Raw genomic sequence first — 14097 nt, forward strand, 5'->3', positions numbered from 1 at the left:
CCCTACCCGGGACCAAGTGCCATCGAGCACCCGGGGGATCCCAGCAACCCTGGTGAGCTTGGGACGACCAACCCAGGAGGCCTTACGTCTGAGTCCTGGATGGATGCCCCTTGGCTCAAGAGGGGGTCACTGTGGTGTCTGCGGGTGCTCAGCACAAAGGGCGTCACTCGGGGTGAGCTGCCCAGTGTCTGGGGGCCTCGCAGAGCGAGACTGACCCCACGGACCCCAACTTCTGACCTCCGCCCTGAGCCCCCTGGAATGTGGCCCCGGCCTGGGGGCCCACGGTATCACTCCCTGAAACATGGGGAGGGCCAGTGAGGCCGAACGCTTGCTGCGCGTCGGGGGCTGGTGGCCTCTCGCTGGGCCGTGTCCACCAGGGGGCACCCCTGCCCTGGCTGCGACTGTGCGGACACGTGGACGGGGTGGAGACGGGTCCGCGCTCCCGTTTCTGTAGATTCCGCGCATGCGCTCGTGTGTTTTAGGGGCTGACGCGGGAGGTACTGGCTGCTCTGGGAAGCGCGCTTTCTTCGAATGTGGGAGCAGCCCTTTCTGCTCTGGGCCAGGCCTGACTGGAGGCTCTGGACCCCCAGCCCCACGGGGACACCCGAGCGCGGGCGAGGGGCGGGCTGTGCAGAGCCCTCAGGCTGACCGGCCGCCACCTATCTTGCAGTGAACGAGTTCACGGTCATCAGGAAGAAGTTCCGCTGCCCTTACTGCAGCTTCTCGGCCATGCACCAGTGCATCCTCAAGAGGCACATGCGCTCCCACACGGGCGAGCGGCCCTACCCCTGCGAGATCTGCGGGAAGAAGTTCACGCGGCGCGAGCACATGAAGCGGCACACGCTGGTGAGCGGACGCGGGGCCGCGTGGGGGCGGCATGGGGTCAGCGTGGGGTCAGCGTGGGTCAGCGTGGGGTCAGCGTGGGGTCAGCACAGCGTCGGCCCAGGGCACGCTCTGCATGGGGCTGCGCTGTCCGGGCAGGATGGGGACGTGGGCTGTCCAGGATGCCACGGGAAGCCCTGAAGTGGGGTCCGCCCTGCGGTGGGAAAGACCAGGAGAGCGGGGAGGCACCCCAACCCCACATCCCTCCTGAGCAGCTCTGCCCCCGGCCCCAGGTGCAGAAGGCAGGTGAGCGCATCGCCCCCCAGCCCCACTCCTCAGCTTCCCCTTTGGGGCCCCCTCTGCTCCAGCCAGGCCTCTGCAGGTGCTCCCTTCCCCACCAGGCCCCTGCCCCCCGGCTCCTGCCATGTGGCCACTTCCTCCGTGCCCTGCCCTGCAGTTGCCGTGGGACCCTGGTCCCTCTCCCCCGCAGCCCCTGGAAGGTTCTGACGGCCTGGCTCGCAGCTCAGGAACAGGTGCTGCGCATTTGAATTTGCTTGGCCAGGAAGTGATAGAAAAGGTCACCCTTGAAACAGGGAGGCAGATTCACCAAAGAAGCCTGAGGAACCCTTGGGTGGGTGAGAAATGAGGGAGGCCAGGCGGCTGGGGCATGGGTGGGGAGAGGACGCTGGGGTGATGTCATGAGTGAGGGGACCTCAGGGCCGCACGGGCTGGGCCGGACCCCCGCAGCACCCTGATCCGCTGACCAGCAGGGGCAGAGCCACCAGGAGGGGTGGAGGGGCCACATCCCTGCAGTGAGGGGGACCCCAATGGGGTGAGCCACGCGAGGGAGAGCCCATGGCCTGGGCCTCATTTGGGCCTGGGCTCCCTGGGGTGGCTCCCTGAGGCCAGGTGGAAAAGCTGGAGGGGGAGGCAGCCCTCGGAGCCAGGGCCCAGGGTGGCAGACTGCGGGGACGCCTGTGTCCCCCCGAGGGGCAGGTTTGCAGGGCTGGGAGGCAGCTGAACCTCCCCTGATGGCAGAAGGGCAGCTTCTTCCTGCCCTGACCGCCCCAGGAGGCTTAGCCAGGGGGCAGGGGGTGGGTGGGCAGTCTCAGCAGCTGCCTCCCCATGGAGCCGAGTACTGGGTCGCCACGGCGCCCACATCCTTCCCTGCCCATCCATGCGTTCATTGGGATGAGTGTCCAGCCATCTGGTCCCGGAGGACAGGCTCCGTGGCTCCCTGGGAGCTGTCCCCACTGCGCAGCCCTGCTGTGACTGGACTGGGGTCTTTGTTCTTTGCAGAGGGTCCGGGAAGCCCTGGGTTAAAATGTAACAAATGAAAAAGACCTAGGAAGGGTCCCGGGAACCAAGTGATTTGAGGCTTCGTTTCTGGAATCAGAACCTGTGAGGCGGCCCAGCTCCTCCTGACGTCCGACCAGGGCACATCTGGCCTCTTGTTTGCCTACGCTGGTTGGCAGCAGTCGTAGGTCCTCGTGGTCGGGTTTCAGGGAAGGCTGATGGGGCAGATGTTCACGGTGGTCTGCAGGACCGCTGAGCTGGGCAGCCAAGGGCGCTCGGCCAGGCCTGTCGGTTGCAGAATTCAGAAAAGCAGGAGGCAGCATTCAAGCAGCAATCACGGTCCCCCTGGGACCCCCGACCCTGCTGCCCCACGGGCTGGGCACTCAGCCTAGCTCCCAGCTGTCCTGACGGCTTCCCAGAAGGCAGGTGCCTCAAGTCACCGCTGTCCTGGGCTCCCATCACCCGTGCCCCCGGGCCCCCCAGGCCCAAGACGGGAGCCACCAGAGCCCTGGCCATCCCCTCATGGGGCAAAAGCGGGGGCGGGGCGGAGCTGAGTGCTCCGCCTTCTTTGCTGGGAGCTGTGGGGGCAGCATGACGGCCAGTGCAGATCTGAGCCCTGGGCAAGCCCCTGGGGTTGGGGGGATGCGGCCGGCCTGGTGCCCAGCAGCCCTCTGGATGGGGACAAGTTTTGGTGGTACCTGCAATTCTGTGTGTTCTGGCGTTGTGCAGTGGCCCCTGCCCAGGGCTAGGGGTCTGAGCAGCCTAGCACACTGCCCCCCACCCACCCAGACCTCACCTTCTGGGCCACCCAGTCCTCCCCCTACACTCACTGACTGTACGTCCCCCCGCACTGACCGCCGCCCCCCGCACTGACCGCCGTCCCCCGCACTGACCGTCGTCCCCTGCACTGACCATCGTCCCCCGCACTGACCGTCGTCCCCCGCACTGACCGCCGTCCCCCCGCACTGACCGCCGTCCCCCGCACTGACCGCCGCCCCCCGCACTGACCGTCGTCCCCCGCACTGACCGCCGCCCCCGGCACTGACCGTCGTCCCCCGCGCTGACCGCCGCCCCCCGCACTGACCGCCGTCCCCCGCACTGACCATCGTCCCCCCACACTGACCGCCATCCCCCGCACTGACCATCGTCCCCCCGCACTGACCGCCGTCCCCCGCACTGACCATCGTCCCCCCGCACTGACCGCCGTCCCCCGCACTGACCGCCGTCCCCCCGCACTGACCATCGTCCCCCCGCACTGACCATCGTCCCCGCACTGACCGCCGTCCCCCCGCACTGACCATCGTCCCCCGCACTGACCATCGTCCCCCGCACTGACCATCGTCCCCCCGCACTGACCGCTGCCCCCTGCACTGACCGCCGCCCCCCGCACTGACCATCGTCCCCCCGCACTGACCGCCGTCCCCCCGCAGGTGCACAGCAAGGACAAGAAGTACGTGTGCAAGCTGTGCAGCCGCGTGTTCATGTCGGCCGCCAGCGTGGGCATCAAGCATGGCTCGCGGCGCCACGGCGTGTGTGCCGACTGCGCGGGTGGTGGCGGGGCCGGGGCCCTGGATGGCGGTGGCGCCGAGGGCTCCCCTGAGCTGTTCGCGGGCGACGGGCCGTACCTGGAGGACCCCGAGGACCCGCGCGGTGAGGGCGAGGAGGAGCTGGGCGAGGACGAGGACGACGTGGGCCTGGCCCCGGAGGACGCACTACTGGGGGACGACAAGGAGGACGAGGACTCGCCGCCGGGGCCTCGCAGCCCTGCCCGGGGCACCGACAAGGGCTTCACCTGGATCTCCTAGGCTGGGCCGCGGCTGCCCCCGTCTGTGTGCGCCCCGGGCCCCCTTCACCTGCCCTCCCCCGCCCCTCGAGGACCCCCGGGGCTCAGAGGCGGGCGATGCCCCAGCGAGTGGGGCTGGGGACGCGCGCGCGGCGGGTCTGAGCCCAGAGAGAGCCCTTGTCACCTCCCCCAGCAGGGGCACGGGGCGGGCATCAGGGGAGCCCAGGACGCACCCGTCTGGCGTTGGACGCACCGTGGCCTGTGTCCCGGAAAGGGCCAGCGCCGGCTGGGGTCCCAAGTGTGGCCCCGAGGCCCGGGTCCGGGAGCTGTTAGGAGAGTTCTCCTGACCGTGGGCCCCCTCCAGGGCCGAGTCCCCCCGCCTCCGCTCCCCCTTCTCAGCAGTGGGGTCACTGCTGGCGGCTGCCGCTGCCCCCCGCCCTCGAGGGCTGTGCCGTCCGGTGGCAGCCTGTGAGATCCAGGTCTGGCGTCCAGAAAGCCCCGCGGCCCTCCCGCCTCTGGGCTTTGGTGCTCAACACACAGCAGCTGCCGACCTCGGCCCAGGGTGCCCAGGTGCTATCCCCCCACTGAGGCAGCCGGGCGGGGGGCCCAGGTGCTCCCGCCGTAGGGGCCTCCTCTCTCTCTGTGTGCACTTCTCCGGGCTGGCTTGGCCCTCCGCGCCACCCGTCCTGCCGCGCCCAGGCCACTCCCACTGACCGGGGCGGGGCGGCTCGCCTTCGCTGCTGCTAACGCCGGGCGGTGTCCCCGACGCCAGGGCCTCTCACGCCGCCTCCCCAGGTGCTCCGGGCCCCGGTTCCGTGAGTAGCTAAGGAAACCGAGGCTGGCACGTAACATGGTTCTGTTCGGTGTTATCTTTCTCGCTCGACGACACTCGCAGACGTGTCTTTCCTTTGGTTCCTTCCCAAGCCCCCTCGCCGTCTCTTAAACACGCTTACGACCCCTTCTCTCTCTTTTTCTGAGAAGCCGGGGCCCCACCGTGCGCTGTGAGGACACTGTGGACCCAACCCCGGCCTGCCTCCCTTTCAGGCTCGTGACACATACATTCCATCCCCTCCACCCGCCTCGCTCAGGAGCCCCTGCGGGACACTGTGCCAGGGCCCCTTGGGTGCTGAGCTAGAGCCGAAGGAGACACTGGCTTGATTTTCTCTCTCCCCACAGCCTGCAAGCCGAATGGCTTTACTGCATTTCTCCTGGGTCCCATCTACGCTTTCTAGGTGGAGAAAGGCGAATCCCACAGAACCCTCCTTAGTAAGTGGCTGGCTGCGTGGACACCGACGGGTGCTGTCCTCGAAGCCCTGCCCGGGGAGGAGCCGCAGCTTCATTTTTTGTTTTGCTTTGTTTTAAGCATAGCCACCTTTCTCTCAGTCAGAAGAGGGCTGCCCTCCCATCCTCAGCTGGGGACGCTGCGAATTCCTCAACGCCGGCATCCTTAGGGAAGGGCCGCGCCGGGCCGGGGGGCAGGAGCCCGGGGCGGGTTGGGGTGCCTCCGGGGCCGACGCCCCGGTCTGCCTTTCACAGTGGGGCCCAGCTGAGCCCCTCAGTGGGGCTCCCCACTGTGTACCTTTCCCCCACTTCCTAACCCCTTTTATAAACAGACTTACTTTCTTATCAAATGCATTTGGAAACCAGACCTTTGCTACCAAGCGTCTCTGGGTTTTGTATGGGGCCACCTGCGCCCCGGGCCACCTTTGCGCCACACTCAGGACCTGCTCGCTCCCGCTCTGGACCGTCCTGGCTGACTTTTAACGGGGCCCTCAGTGCCACAAGGGCATTTTCTTCCTCAAAACAATACCCTGGAAAACCGAGGGTCCCACCTCCCGTCCCCGAGCCCCGTGTGTTCACTATTCTCGTGTGCGGTTAACTTGAGAGCTGGATTTCAGAGAGACAGGCGAACACATCGCCTCCAGAGGCGTGGAGGGAAAGACGTGACGTGTAACGAAGATTTCTTTTTGAACGTGATCTTTTTTTTTTTTTTTTTTTTCAAATCGATGTTTAAACTAATAAATATTTTTTTATGAAGCGGAAAAGCGTGTAGATCACATCTCACATTTTGTACCTTTCCGTCTGTGTGCGTCTGTGTTTGGTGTCTGCAACGCCGATGTGGGACGCGGTCCAGCAGGCGACAAGGTCTTCGGGGGTGGGGGAGGGGCGGGGGAACCAAGATTTTGTATCAAGCTCTGGATCCTGACCGGGTTGTATGCTTGAACTCGGGGTTTGGGAACAGTCACAACACTGCCAGGACTGGATAGGGACCTCAACTGAAAGGACACAGCTACTGCTTCCAACTTTGCACATCTTCCTTTTTAAAAAAGAGAACTCTGAAAAAATGCAAAAACTGGAACTTTTTGCAATATTATATGAAAGATAATCTTATTTTCGCTCATTCTGTGACATGTGCAACTCTTAAGAAAGCCATACTTAATGGTGTTTTTATTTTTTAGATCCTATATTGTGTTTTGTATGTGGCCCTTTTTAGAACTACTTATAGTGAGGGCGCTGTGTGTGTGCTTTTCTTAAATATTTATTTTTTCAACATGCTTTCAACCTGTCAACACAAACAAAACAGACAGAAAAAGGGCAGTGTTTGAAGATTGTTGATTTTTTCTGGGGATAATCTATATTATATCGACTTTATATGAATTATTATAAACCTGTGTTTGTACTGGAGATGTGTTCCATATTTGGGGGAGTCTTTTGTAATTGGTCAGTGGGACATCACGGCCGTCGCCTGCTTCCCCGGAGCCGTCGACGGCCAACAGCACCTCCTCCCTAGTGGTCTTGAGATTTCTTGTCTGCCGGGCGCACTCCGGGCCCGCCTGTGGGTCTTCTTTCTGTGACGGGATTAGTTAGACTTTCTTGCAAAGCGATCACTTTCAATAAACTGGGAAATTGCTGCTTGAGCAGATGCCTTGTGTGTGTTTCAGACAGCGTCCCCCCTCCTCCGGCCTCACCCTGGGTAGAGGGGGCCAGAGAGTAACCCCCACCCCCAGCCCTTTGTGGCCTGGCTGCTGGCCTCCTGTCTGCCCACTGCCATCCCTGCCCATGGCAGGGTCCCGGCTCCGTGTCCGTCCCCCCAGGAGGCAGACACAGCTTTTGGAAAAATCCCGAATCTTTAATGTTACTCCTCGCCTGGGTCAGCCCAGACGTGAGACACCTGAGCTTGGCAAACACGGTACAAACGTCCACCCGGGCCCTCAAACAGTCAGGTTAAGTGCGGGCAGGGGCGCCCCCTCCCCGACACCCCTCAAAGTGCATCGAGGACGGCCCCGTGTGGCCCCAAAGCGGGGCCCGTCACACCCCTGACAAGTCCAGGGCCGACAGGTGGGGGGCGGCCACCTCTGGGGACCCCAGGCCAAGGGGACAGCTGCGAGGTTTGGCTTTAGTGCAAAAGGCCTACAGGCTGGTTTCTTCAGAGGCACTTTGAGTGGTGGGGGCCACCCCACACCGGTTAAAAAGAAGGCCCTGCAGCTAGGAGAGGCCCCGGCGGACGGGGTTCAGTCCAGGAAGCGCTGGCAGGCCTTCTTCCAGCGGCAGGCCGTGCACCACAGGTCCCGGTGGTCCATCCCATAGACTTTCCGGCACTTCTTGGCGTCACCTCGGGGCTTCCTGGGGGGACACATGGGGGGCATGGGGTGCTGTCGGGCTGGGAGCCTCCCTGCCCGGTGCCTTTCCCGGCCCCTTTACACACACACGCACCTCGGGTTGGCACCGGGCTTGGTGGGCAGGGCTGGCGCGCAGGCCCTGACCGGGATGGGCTGTGGCTCCGGGTGGACGGGTGCCAGGCAGCCCTGAGAGGAGACACCGCTGTAACCTCGCGCCCCTCCAGAGCCACCCGAGGCCTCACCCACCTGCTAAGCGGGGTCACGGGGGCACACCTGGGGGGCGGGCAGGGAGCTCAGCACCGGGGGCGGGGGCAGGGCGGGCGGGCGCAGCAGGCTGGGCAGGGCCGGGGGCTCCAGCGGCTCCAGGTGGGGGAAGGCGGGTGGCACAGAGGCCGTGGGGGACCCCGGGGTCAGGCCAGACAGCCCATCGGTCAGCGAGTCCACACCGACATCCAGCTCCGTGTAGTAGAAGTCCTCCTCGCCGTCGCTCTGCTCTGGCTCTGCCTGCCGCCTGCTGGGGGGCGGGGGGTGGGGTGCGAGCTGACGCAGAGGCCTGCCTGGCGCCCCCCGCCCCTCCCCCACCCCCGGCCCCGCCGCACCCCAGGTGCACCAGACGGATGTGTCTCTGCATCCCTGACGCCGAGCTCAGCACCTTCCCGCAGCGCTTCCACAGACACTGGAACAGCCCCTGCAGCGAGCTCTGGGCGACAGGGGGCGGTCAGCCTCGGCGCCCCCCACGTCCACCCCGCTCCAAGGGCTTCCCTGGCTCACCTTCCTCTTCCTCAGGGCAGGCTCCCCGAACAGGAAGTGGGCTGCCTCAGGGGGCAGCGGGGGCGACGGGGTAGATGGAGAGGACTGGTCGCTGGTCGGGCCCCAGCCCCCATCCCCGCCGCTGCCCGGTGGCCGCACCGGGGCCTCCCTCCAGGGCTCCAAGCTGGGCTCTGCGGACACACACCGGCGCCAGCATCAGGACTTTTGGGGGCCACGGCTGTGCTGCAGACGCTGCTGGCTACGAGTCCCTGAGTGCAAAACCTCCGCCGGTTCACCTGTCCACAGGTGAGCCTGGAGGGCAAAGAACCCCTTGGAGGAGGTAGTGGCCCAGAGGAGCTGACCACTGCAGCCTGGGGACAAGGCTCTCCAGCACAGAGAAGGGAAAACAGAAGAGTACGGGGTGGGAAGCCGCCTGGCCAGCCAGCTGGAGAAGGACAGGTCATGGAGGCCTGCAGGCCTGGGGCACTGCAGCTTTGGCCGCAGGGAGGGGCCACGGGGGTCCTGATGTCGCTTTAGGCCTCAGGAGATGCACTTAGAAGACGGCATTCCAGGTAAGCGGCTCTGCTTGCCCCACAGGGGCTGGGCAGCTTGTAGGGTCCTGGAGGGACAGTGGTCCTGAGCCCTGCCGCCGCCACCCCCCACCCCAAGCCAGACCTCTAAGTCTCACCTGTGCTGAAGGCTACAGCCGGGGCCCCCAGCAGGAGGGGGCTGGTGGACAGGCTTGTGAGAGCTGCGGCAGCCATGACCTCGTCCAGCCGGGCTTTTCCTGGGGGGGCTCTGGAGGAGATGGGGATGGGGGGTTGGGGGGTGGGGGGGGTGGGTAGGGCCCAAGAAGTACTCCAGGCCCGTCCCTGTCCCAGCACACGTGCAGGCCTGGGCACGTGTGTGCACCCAGCTCCCTCACTCCAGGAGCCGGGCAGGAGGCCCAGCTCCACCTCCAGCTCGGGTTGCCGAGCTCCAACTCCCCAGGAACCACCGGGAACAGGCCTCGGCTGGGGTCTTTCCAAAGCCCGACTTCTCTGCAGCCTGGGCTTTGTTCCACCGTGGCTCCTTCAGACCCTGCTGCTGGACAGGGGTCTGAGGCCCCGCCGGTGGGGCCAGGCCAGGCCAGGCCCAGCCCAGCCCTCCCCCCAATCACACATTAACCAGGGTTGTGCAACAGCAGCTGTGGGCCTAGCGCCAGACCTGGGAGGGCGGGAGCAGCCAGCAGTCAGCAGCAGCCAGGGGAGACTAGGCTCGAAGCACAAGCGGGTCCCTGGGCCCCAGCGGGCAAGGCCAGAGCCCGCCCCCGCCTGCGCAGCCAGCCCGGGGTGTCAGGCACCTGGGAGGGTTTCTCTCTCTGCAGACAGGGCTGGGGAGACAGCCATCGGGGGCCCCGCGATGCCTGGAAAGTCGATTCCACGCGGGCCTCACAGCCTCTTGGGCACAGAGGCTGACAGGAGCCCCCTCCCAGTTCTGCGCTCTGGCCCTCAGGGTTTGGGGAGGAACAAGGCATACTGATACATCGGTCATTTCTGCTTAACTCTTCCAGGGCTGGAGAGCCGAAAGGCAAGGACAGAAACCCAGTTCAGGATGCTGACCTGCCCTCCACCGAGGCCCCCCTCGCAGGGGTGGGGTCTGGAAGGCTTCAGCCAGCGCCCCATCCACCACCCCGAACACACAGGCGCACGGGTGCACACGCCCCCTCGGCCTGGCACGCGAACCCCGGCTCACCTATGCCCTGGCACCGGGATGTGCGCCGACGGCGTCGGTGGCCCCGCCGCCCCCGCCCCCGGGGCCCCGAGGTCCGCGGCCCGCGGCTCCGGCTCCTGCGGCAGCGCGAACTCCACGGCAGGGCCCTGCGGACGCGGCCGGCTCAGCGCGGGCAGCGGCCGAGTCCCCACCCCCCACCGCCACCCTAACCCGACGGTGCCCGCCCCCAAACCGGCTGTGGCCGGTGCAGCCCCGCCCCCGGCCCCGCCCCCGGCCGCCGCGGCGGGAAGCGCTCCGGGCGCCGGCCCAGCCCCGCCGGACCCACGGACACGCGCGGAGACGCGCCGCCCCCGCCCGCCCCGCCCCGGGGCCCAAAGTTCGTGCAGCCCGACGCCATCTTCGCAGCGGGAACTTTGTCGGAACCCCCAGCCCGGTACCTGCGGCGGCGCGGGCACCGACACGGGCGCGGCCGCGGGGTCCCGGCCGGCGGCGCGGAGTGGGAGGCGCCCGCAGCCCGGGCCGGGCGCCGGGGGGCGCTCGGCCTCCATGGCCGGCCGGGTACCGAGGCTGCAGCGGCGAGGGCGGACGCTCCGGACGCGGCCCCGGGCCGGGCCGGGCCGGGCTGGGCCGGGCTGGCCGGGCCACCGACCCCCGCCCTGGATCGGCCGCCGCCCGCGCCGCGCCGCCCGGAGGCTGCCGGCCGGCCCCGCCCCCTCCTCGCGGCCCGAGGCCCCGCCCGCCCCGCGCCCATTGGCCCGCCCGCCCCGCGCCCATTGGCCCGCCCCGCGGCCACACCCCGCCCCTGGCCGGCTGCTCCCGCGCTGGCCTCTCCCGCGCCGGTCCGGGAGGGGGCCCGGCTTCTGCCGCCCGCCCACCCGACGGACCCCGCCCCGGCGTCCCGGTCGCCGGGGCGGGCCGGCTTCCTTGAGGGGTGCCCTTGCGCGAGCTGCCGGACCCGGGAGGAGGCCGCGTCTCCTTGGCGGGCTTCCCGGGAGCAGGTTATTCTTTAACGCACGACTGCCCACCTCCCGCGCCCCTTATGTAACTCCAGGGGCTGGGTGGCGGAGACTTTCCTGTCGTTCAGGGTTCAGGTCCCACCCTGGGGTAGCCACCCTGCGGGCCGGCTCACCGCTCGGAGGAGCCCCTCGGCCTGAGTACCGCCCGCCAGGGCTTGCCTCCCTCCCCACTCGGTCTTCTGAGCCCGATCAGCCGGCGGCCCCAGGTGACAGGGCGCAGGTACCCAGCACCCCTAGCGGGAGGAAGCCCATTCCCAAGGAGAGGTTTTCACTCCTTCCAGACCCCATCCCGCCAAGCTTCCCAGGCTTTCAAGAAGAGCAGGCTGAGGTATAGCAGTGTTCATGCTCCCTGAGCTGGGGTTTTATTGAGACCCTGCCCTGGAGAGGACATGGCAGCCAGGACCCCAGGGACCCCATAGGCTGACAGCACTGCTATCCCGAATTCATGCGGTTAGCCGCGTGTGGGGGAGGGGACTCTGTGCGAAGCGGGGGGTCGCACCCCACTCTGGAGGAAGGATCATCTGTACTTGGGTGTTCAGGGCAGAGGGGATGAAGACCCCTCCCCAGGCTGAGACAGGAAGCAGGGGGTTTCCATGCCCTGCACATGTCCTCTCCTGGTAGGAGTTGGAGCTGGGGGGTTCCAGGTGCCCAGGGGCCCCTATCTCCTGGATGCTCTCATACACGTTTTCCAGGAGGCTCTTTCCATGCCCAGGCCCCTGAGAGGGAGGACCTCGTAGGCCAGGTCACTCCCCAGAGCCAAACTCGCTTCCCCACTCTTGGGGTCTGGTTGGTCTGTGGAAGGTCCTGGGTCCCTCCTTTTAGGCTTGCTGACCCTGGAATACAGGATGTCCACCTGGAGAGAGGAAGCCAGTCCAGGGAGGGGTCAGCACCATCCACTCGGCCAAGGATCTGCCCAGCCCCACCCACCCTACCTCACACCCCTCACTTCACCTGAGCAGCTGGGGTTGCCTCAACTTTCCCCTGCTCCAGGCCTCGGGGGCCCCGATCTGTTCCCTTGAGCTTCTGGACACACGCATACTCAGCCACCATGGGTCTGGCCTCGGGAGCAGGCCTGGCACAGCTGCTGGTCAGCTGTGCCCCTGCCCACACCCCAGAGGTGACTGCCAGCCCGGCCCTGGTGATGGCAGCCAGCCCCACGTTGGAATAGGTGGCCTCAGGGCCGGTGGAGGGTGTGGCCAGGGGCAGCTCCAGGTGTGGGAAGGCTGCCAGGGGCCTGGTCGTAGTGCCTCTGGATGCCTCCAGCCATTGTGGGCACAGATCCAGGCCGTGGGGCCGAGGGTGGGGCCAGGGCAGAGATTACCTGGGGGTCCGGGGACGCCTGCCCACCGCCAGGCCCCAGCCCTTCCACCAGCTCACCTCTGCTGCAGGGCCGGCCGGTTGCGGTGCAGCTCATGCAGTCTGGTGTCCGACTTGCCGAGGGAGCAGTGGTGGGGTCGTCTCAGCAGTGACTGGGGGCAAGGAAGGCTGGCCGGTCCCCTGCTGGCCCCAGGGACACGCTGGCACTCACCGTTTCTGCTGGCATTACACTGCCCTGCGGCCCAGACAGCTACCTCTGTGCCCGCTTCCTGGGTGCAAGAGTGTCATCAGAGCGGGGAGGCAGAGGTGCGGGTCAGAGGCATTGGCCTCCGGTCCAAGGCCCGTAGGGATGTGTGTGTAGAGAGCAGGTGCTGGGCCTGCCTGAGTCCCGCCCCCTCTGGCTGTAGAGCTGAGCCAGGCCCCACCCGGGCCAGGGACGGTCACACCTGTGGCAGGCTGTGTGCAACGTCCACAGCCAGAGGAGCAGGGCGAGGCGCCCTAGGCCCCAGAGGGGCGGGAGGGGCCGAGGGTACCTGTGGCCTCATCCTGCCAAACCGTGGATGGGCCCGGGGGCAGAAGACAGGGTGCTGGGGGCTGAGGGACTGGGCACCAACCTGACAGCCCCACTTCTGCACCTTGTGCTGCCGGAAGGTCCCCCCCCACCCCTGTGCTCTGACTCAGCACCCAGGAAACCCCAAGGCTCAGCAGCCCCTCCCTCCTATGGAGGCCGAGGGGACACAGCCTCAGCGCCCACCCTCCTGCCTCTGCCTAGGGGCTGCTGGTGAGGGGTGAGGCATGCTCTGCCTGGCCCCCATGAGGCCCTGAGTTGGCAAGGATGACTCAAGTGATGGCCGAGCACGGCCAGCTGAGGAGGGGCAGGGCAGCTGGGACCTGGCCAAGGCCCCACTGTGGTCACTGAGGCCAAACCTGAGAGCCAGGGAGGCCCCCAGGTCACACCCCAGGCTAGCAAGCCACAGGCCACAGACTCACAGCCATGTCCTACCCAGGCATGGCTCCTGTCCAGGTGATGCCCCCTAGCTGTCCACTACAGAGACTGGCCCCCTGAGGGGCTGGAAAGCTGGGGGTCAGCAGGCAGGAAGGTCTGCTTTGGACACTGACCACCCCACCGCTGGCTCTCCATCCCTCCCCTCCAACTGCCCCCGCCATCGGACGTCCGCCTCCTGGAGTCTTGGCACAGGTGCCGGAGGTGAGGGGCCAGCAGCATTGGAGCTGTCTCTGAAGGTGGGGGCCAGTCTGCTCAGACCCAGGCAGCGGGCTTTCCTCACCAGAGGGCCCAGGTCCCAATGCCCTGACCTGGTAGAGCCCAGTCTTCCCAGACCCCTGCCCTCAGCTGCCCTAGGAAGGCACCAAGGGGCCGGGAGCCCTGGCCAGGCTGGAGGACAGAGCGGGCACTCACCAAGGCTGGGGCTGGTGCGCCTCCTCCGCCACCTATAGGGTGGCGGGCAGCTTGGGAACCTCAAGCCGCGAGGCCTCTGTGTCGCCCTCGGCCCAGCTCCCCACCTCACTTCCTGCCCGTGCACCACGGTGCGTCTTCCCACACAGCCGCCACGGCAGCCTCACCCACCTGCTGTGGCTCTGCCTGGGGTCTAGACGGGACTTGGCAGGGGTGTGCTGCGAGCTGGTGCTGATCGAAGGTCCTAAATCACGTCTCCACCCACGATGCAGTGGGTGCGTGTGGGCGACAAAACAGGCGGGCACGGAGACGGTGCCAACACCCCCCCGCCCCACCGGGTCCTCCTGCCTCTGTAACGGTGCTCCC

At 66.7% G+C, this 14097-nt stretch overlaps 3 protein-coding genes across 3 annotated transcripts in view; 1 reads left to right on the top strand and 2 right to left on the bottom strand.

Annotated features, from left to right (window-relative positions):
- The window catches only part of ZBTB46 (zinc finger and BTB domain containing 46), a 58402-nt gene extending 51578 nt beyond the window's left edge, over positions 1–6824 (top strand). Inside the window, exons 4-5 of the mRNA XM_059036607.2 lie at positions 671–846; positions 3549–6824. Coding sequence (XP_058892590.1) covers positions 671–846; positions 3549–3923 — 551 coding nt within the window. The 3' untranslated portion in view covers positions 3924–6824. The remainder of the gene's footprint in view (positions 1–670; positions 847–3548) is intronic.
- A 186-nt stretch (positions 6825–7010) lies between these two features.
- On the bottom strand, positions 7011–10735 carry SLC2A4RG (SLC2A4 regulator). Its single transcript, XM_059036609.2, is given in 9 exon segments — positions 7011–7525; positions 7616–7707; positions 7795–8032; positions 8121–8221; positions 8293–8462; positions 8960–9069; positions 10006–10130; positions 10422–10601; positions 10604–10735. Coding segments are annotated over 9 exon segments (1260 nt in total). The 3' UTR covers positions 7011–7413.
- A 600-nt stretch (positions 10736–11335) lies between these two features.
- LIME1 (Lck interacting transmembrane adaptor 1) lies at positions 11336–13980 on the bottom strand (the record flags this gene model as incomplete). Its single annotated transcript, XM_067012925.1, is given in 5 exon segments — positions 11336–11706; positions 11709–11853; positions 11952–12135; positions 12378–12586; positions 13903–13980. Coding segments are annotated over 5 exon segments (879 nt in total), but the record flags the coding sequence as incomplete, so codon positions are not given.
- Positions 13981–14097: the final 117 nt, after the last annotated feature.

Source organism: Kogia breviceps, chromosome 14 (assembly GCF_026419965.1).
Source record: "Kogia breviceps isolate mKogBre1 chromosome 14, mKogBre1 haplotype 1, whole genome shotgun sequence".
Classification (NCBI taxonomy): Eukaryota; Metazoa; Chordata; class Mammalia; order Artiodactyla; family Physeteridae; genus Kogia; species Kogia breviceps.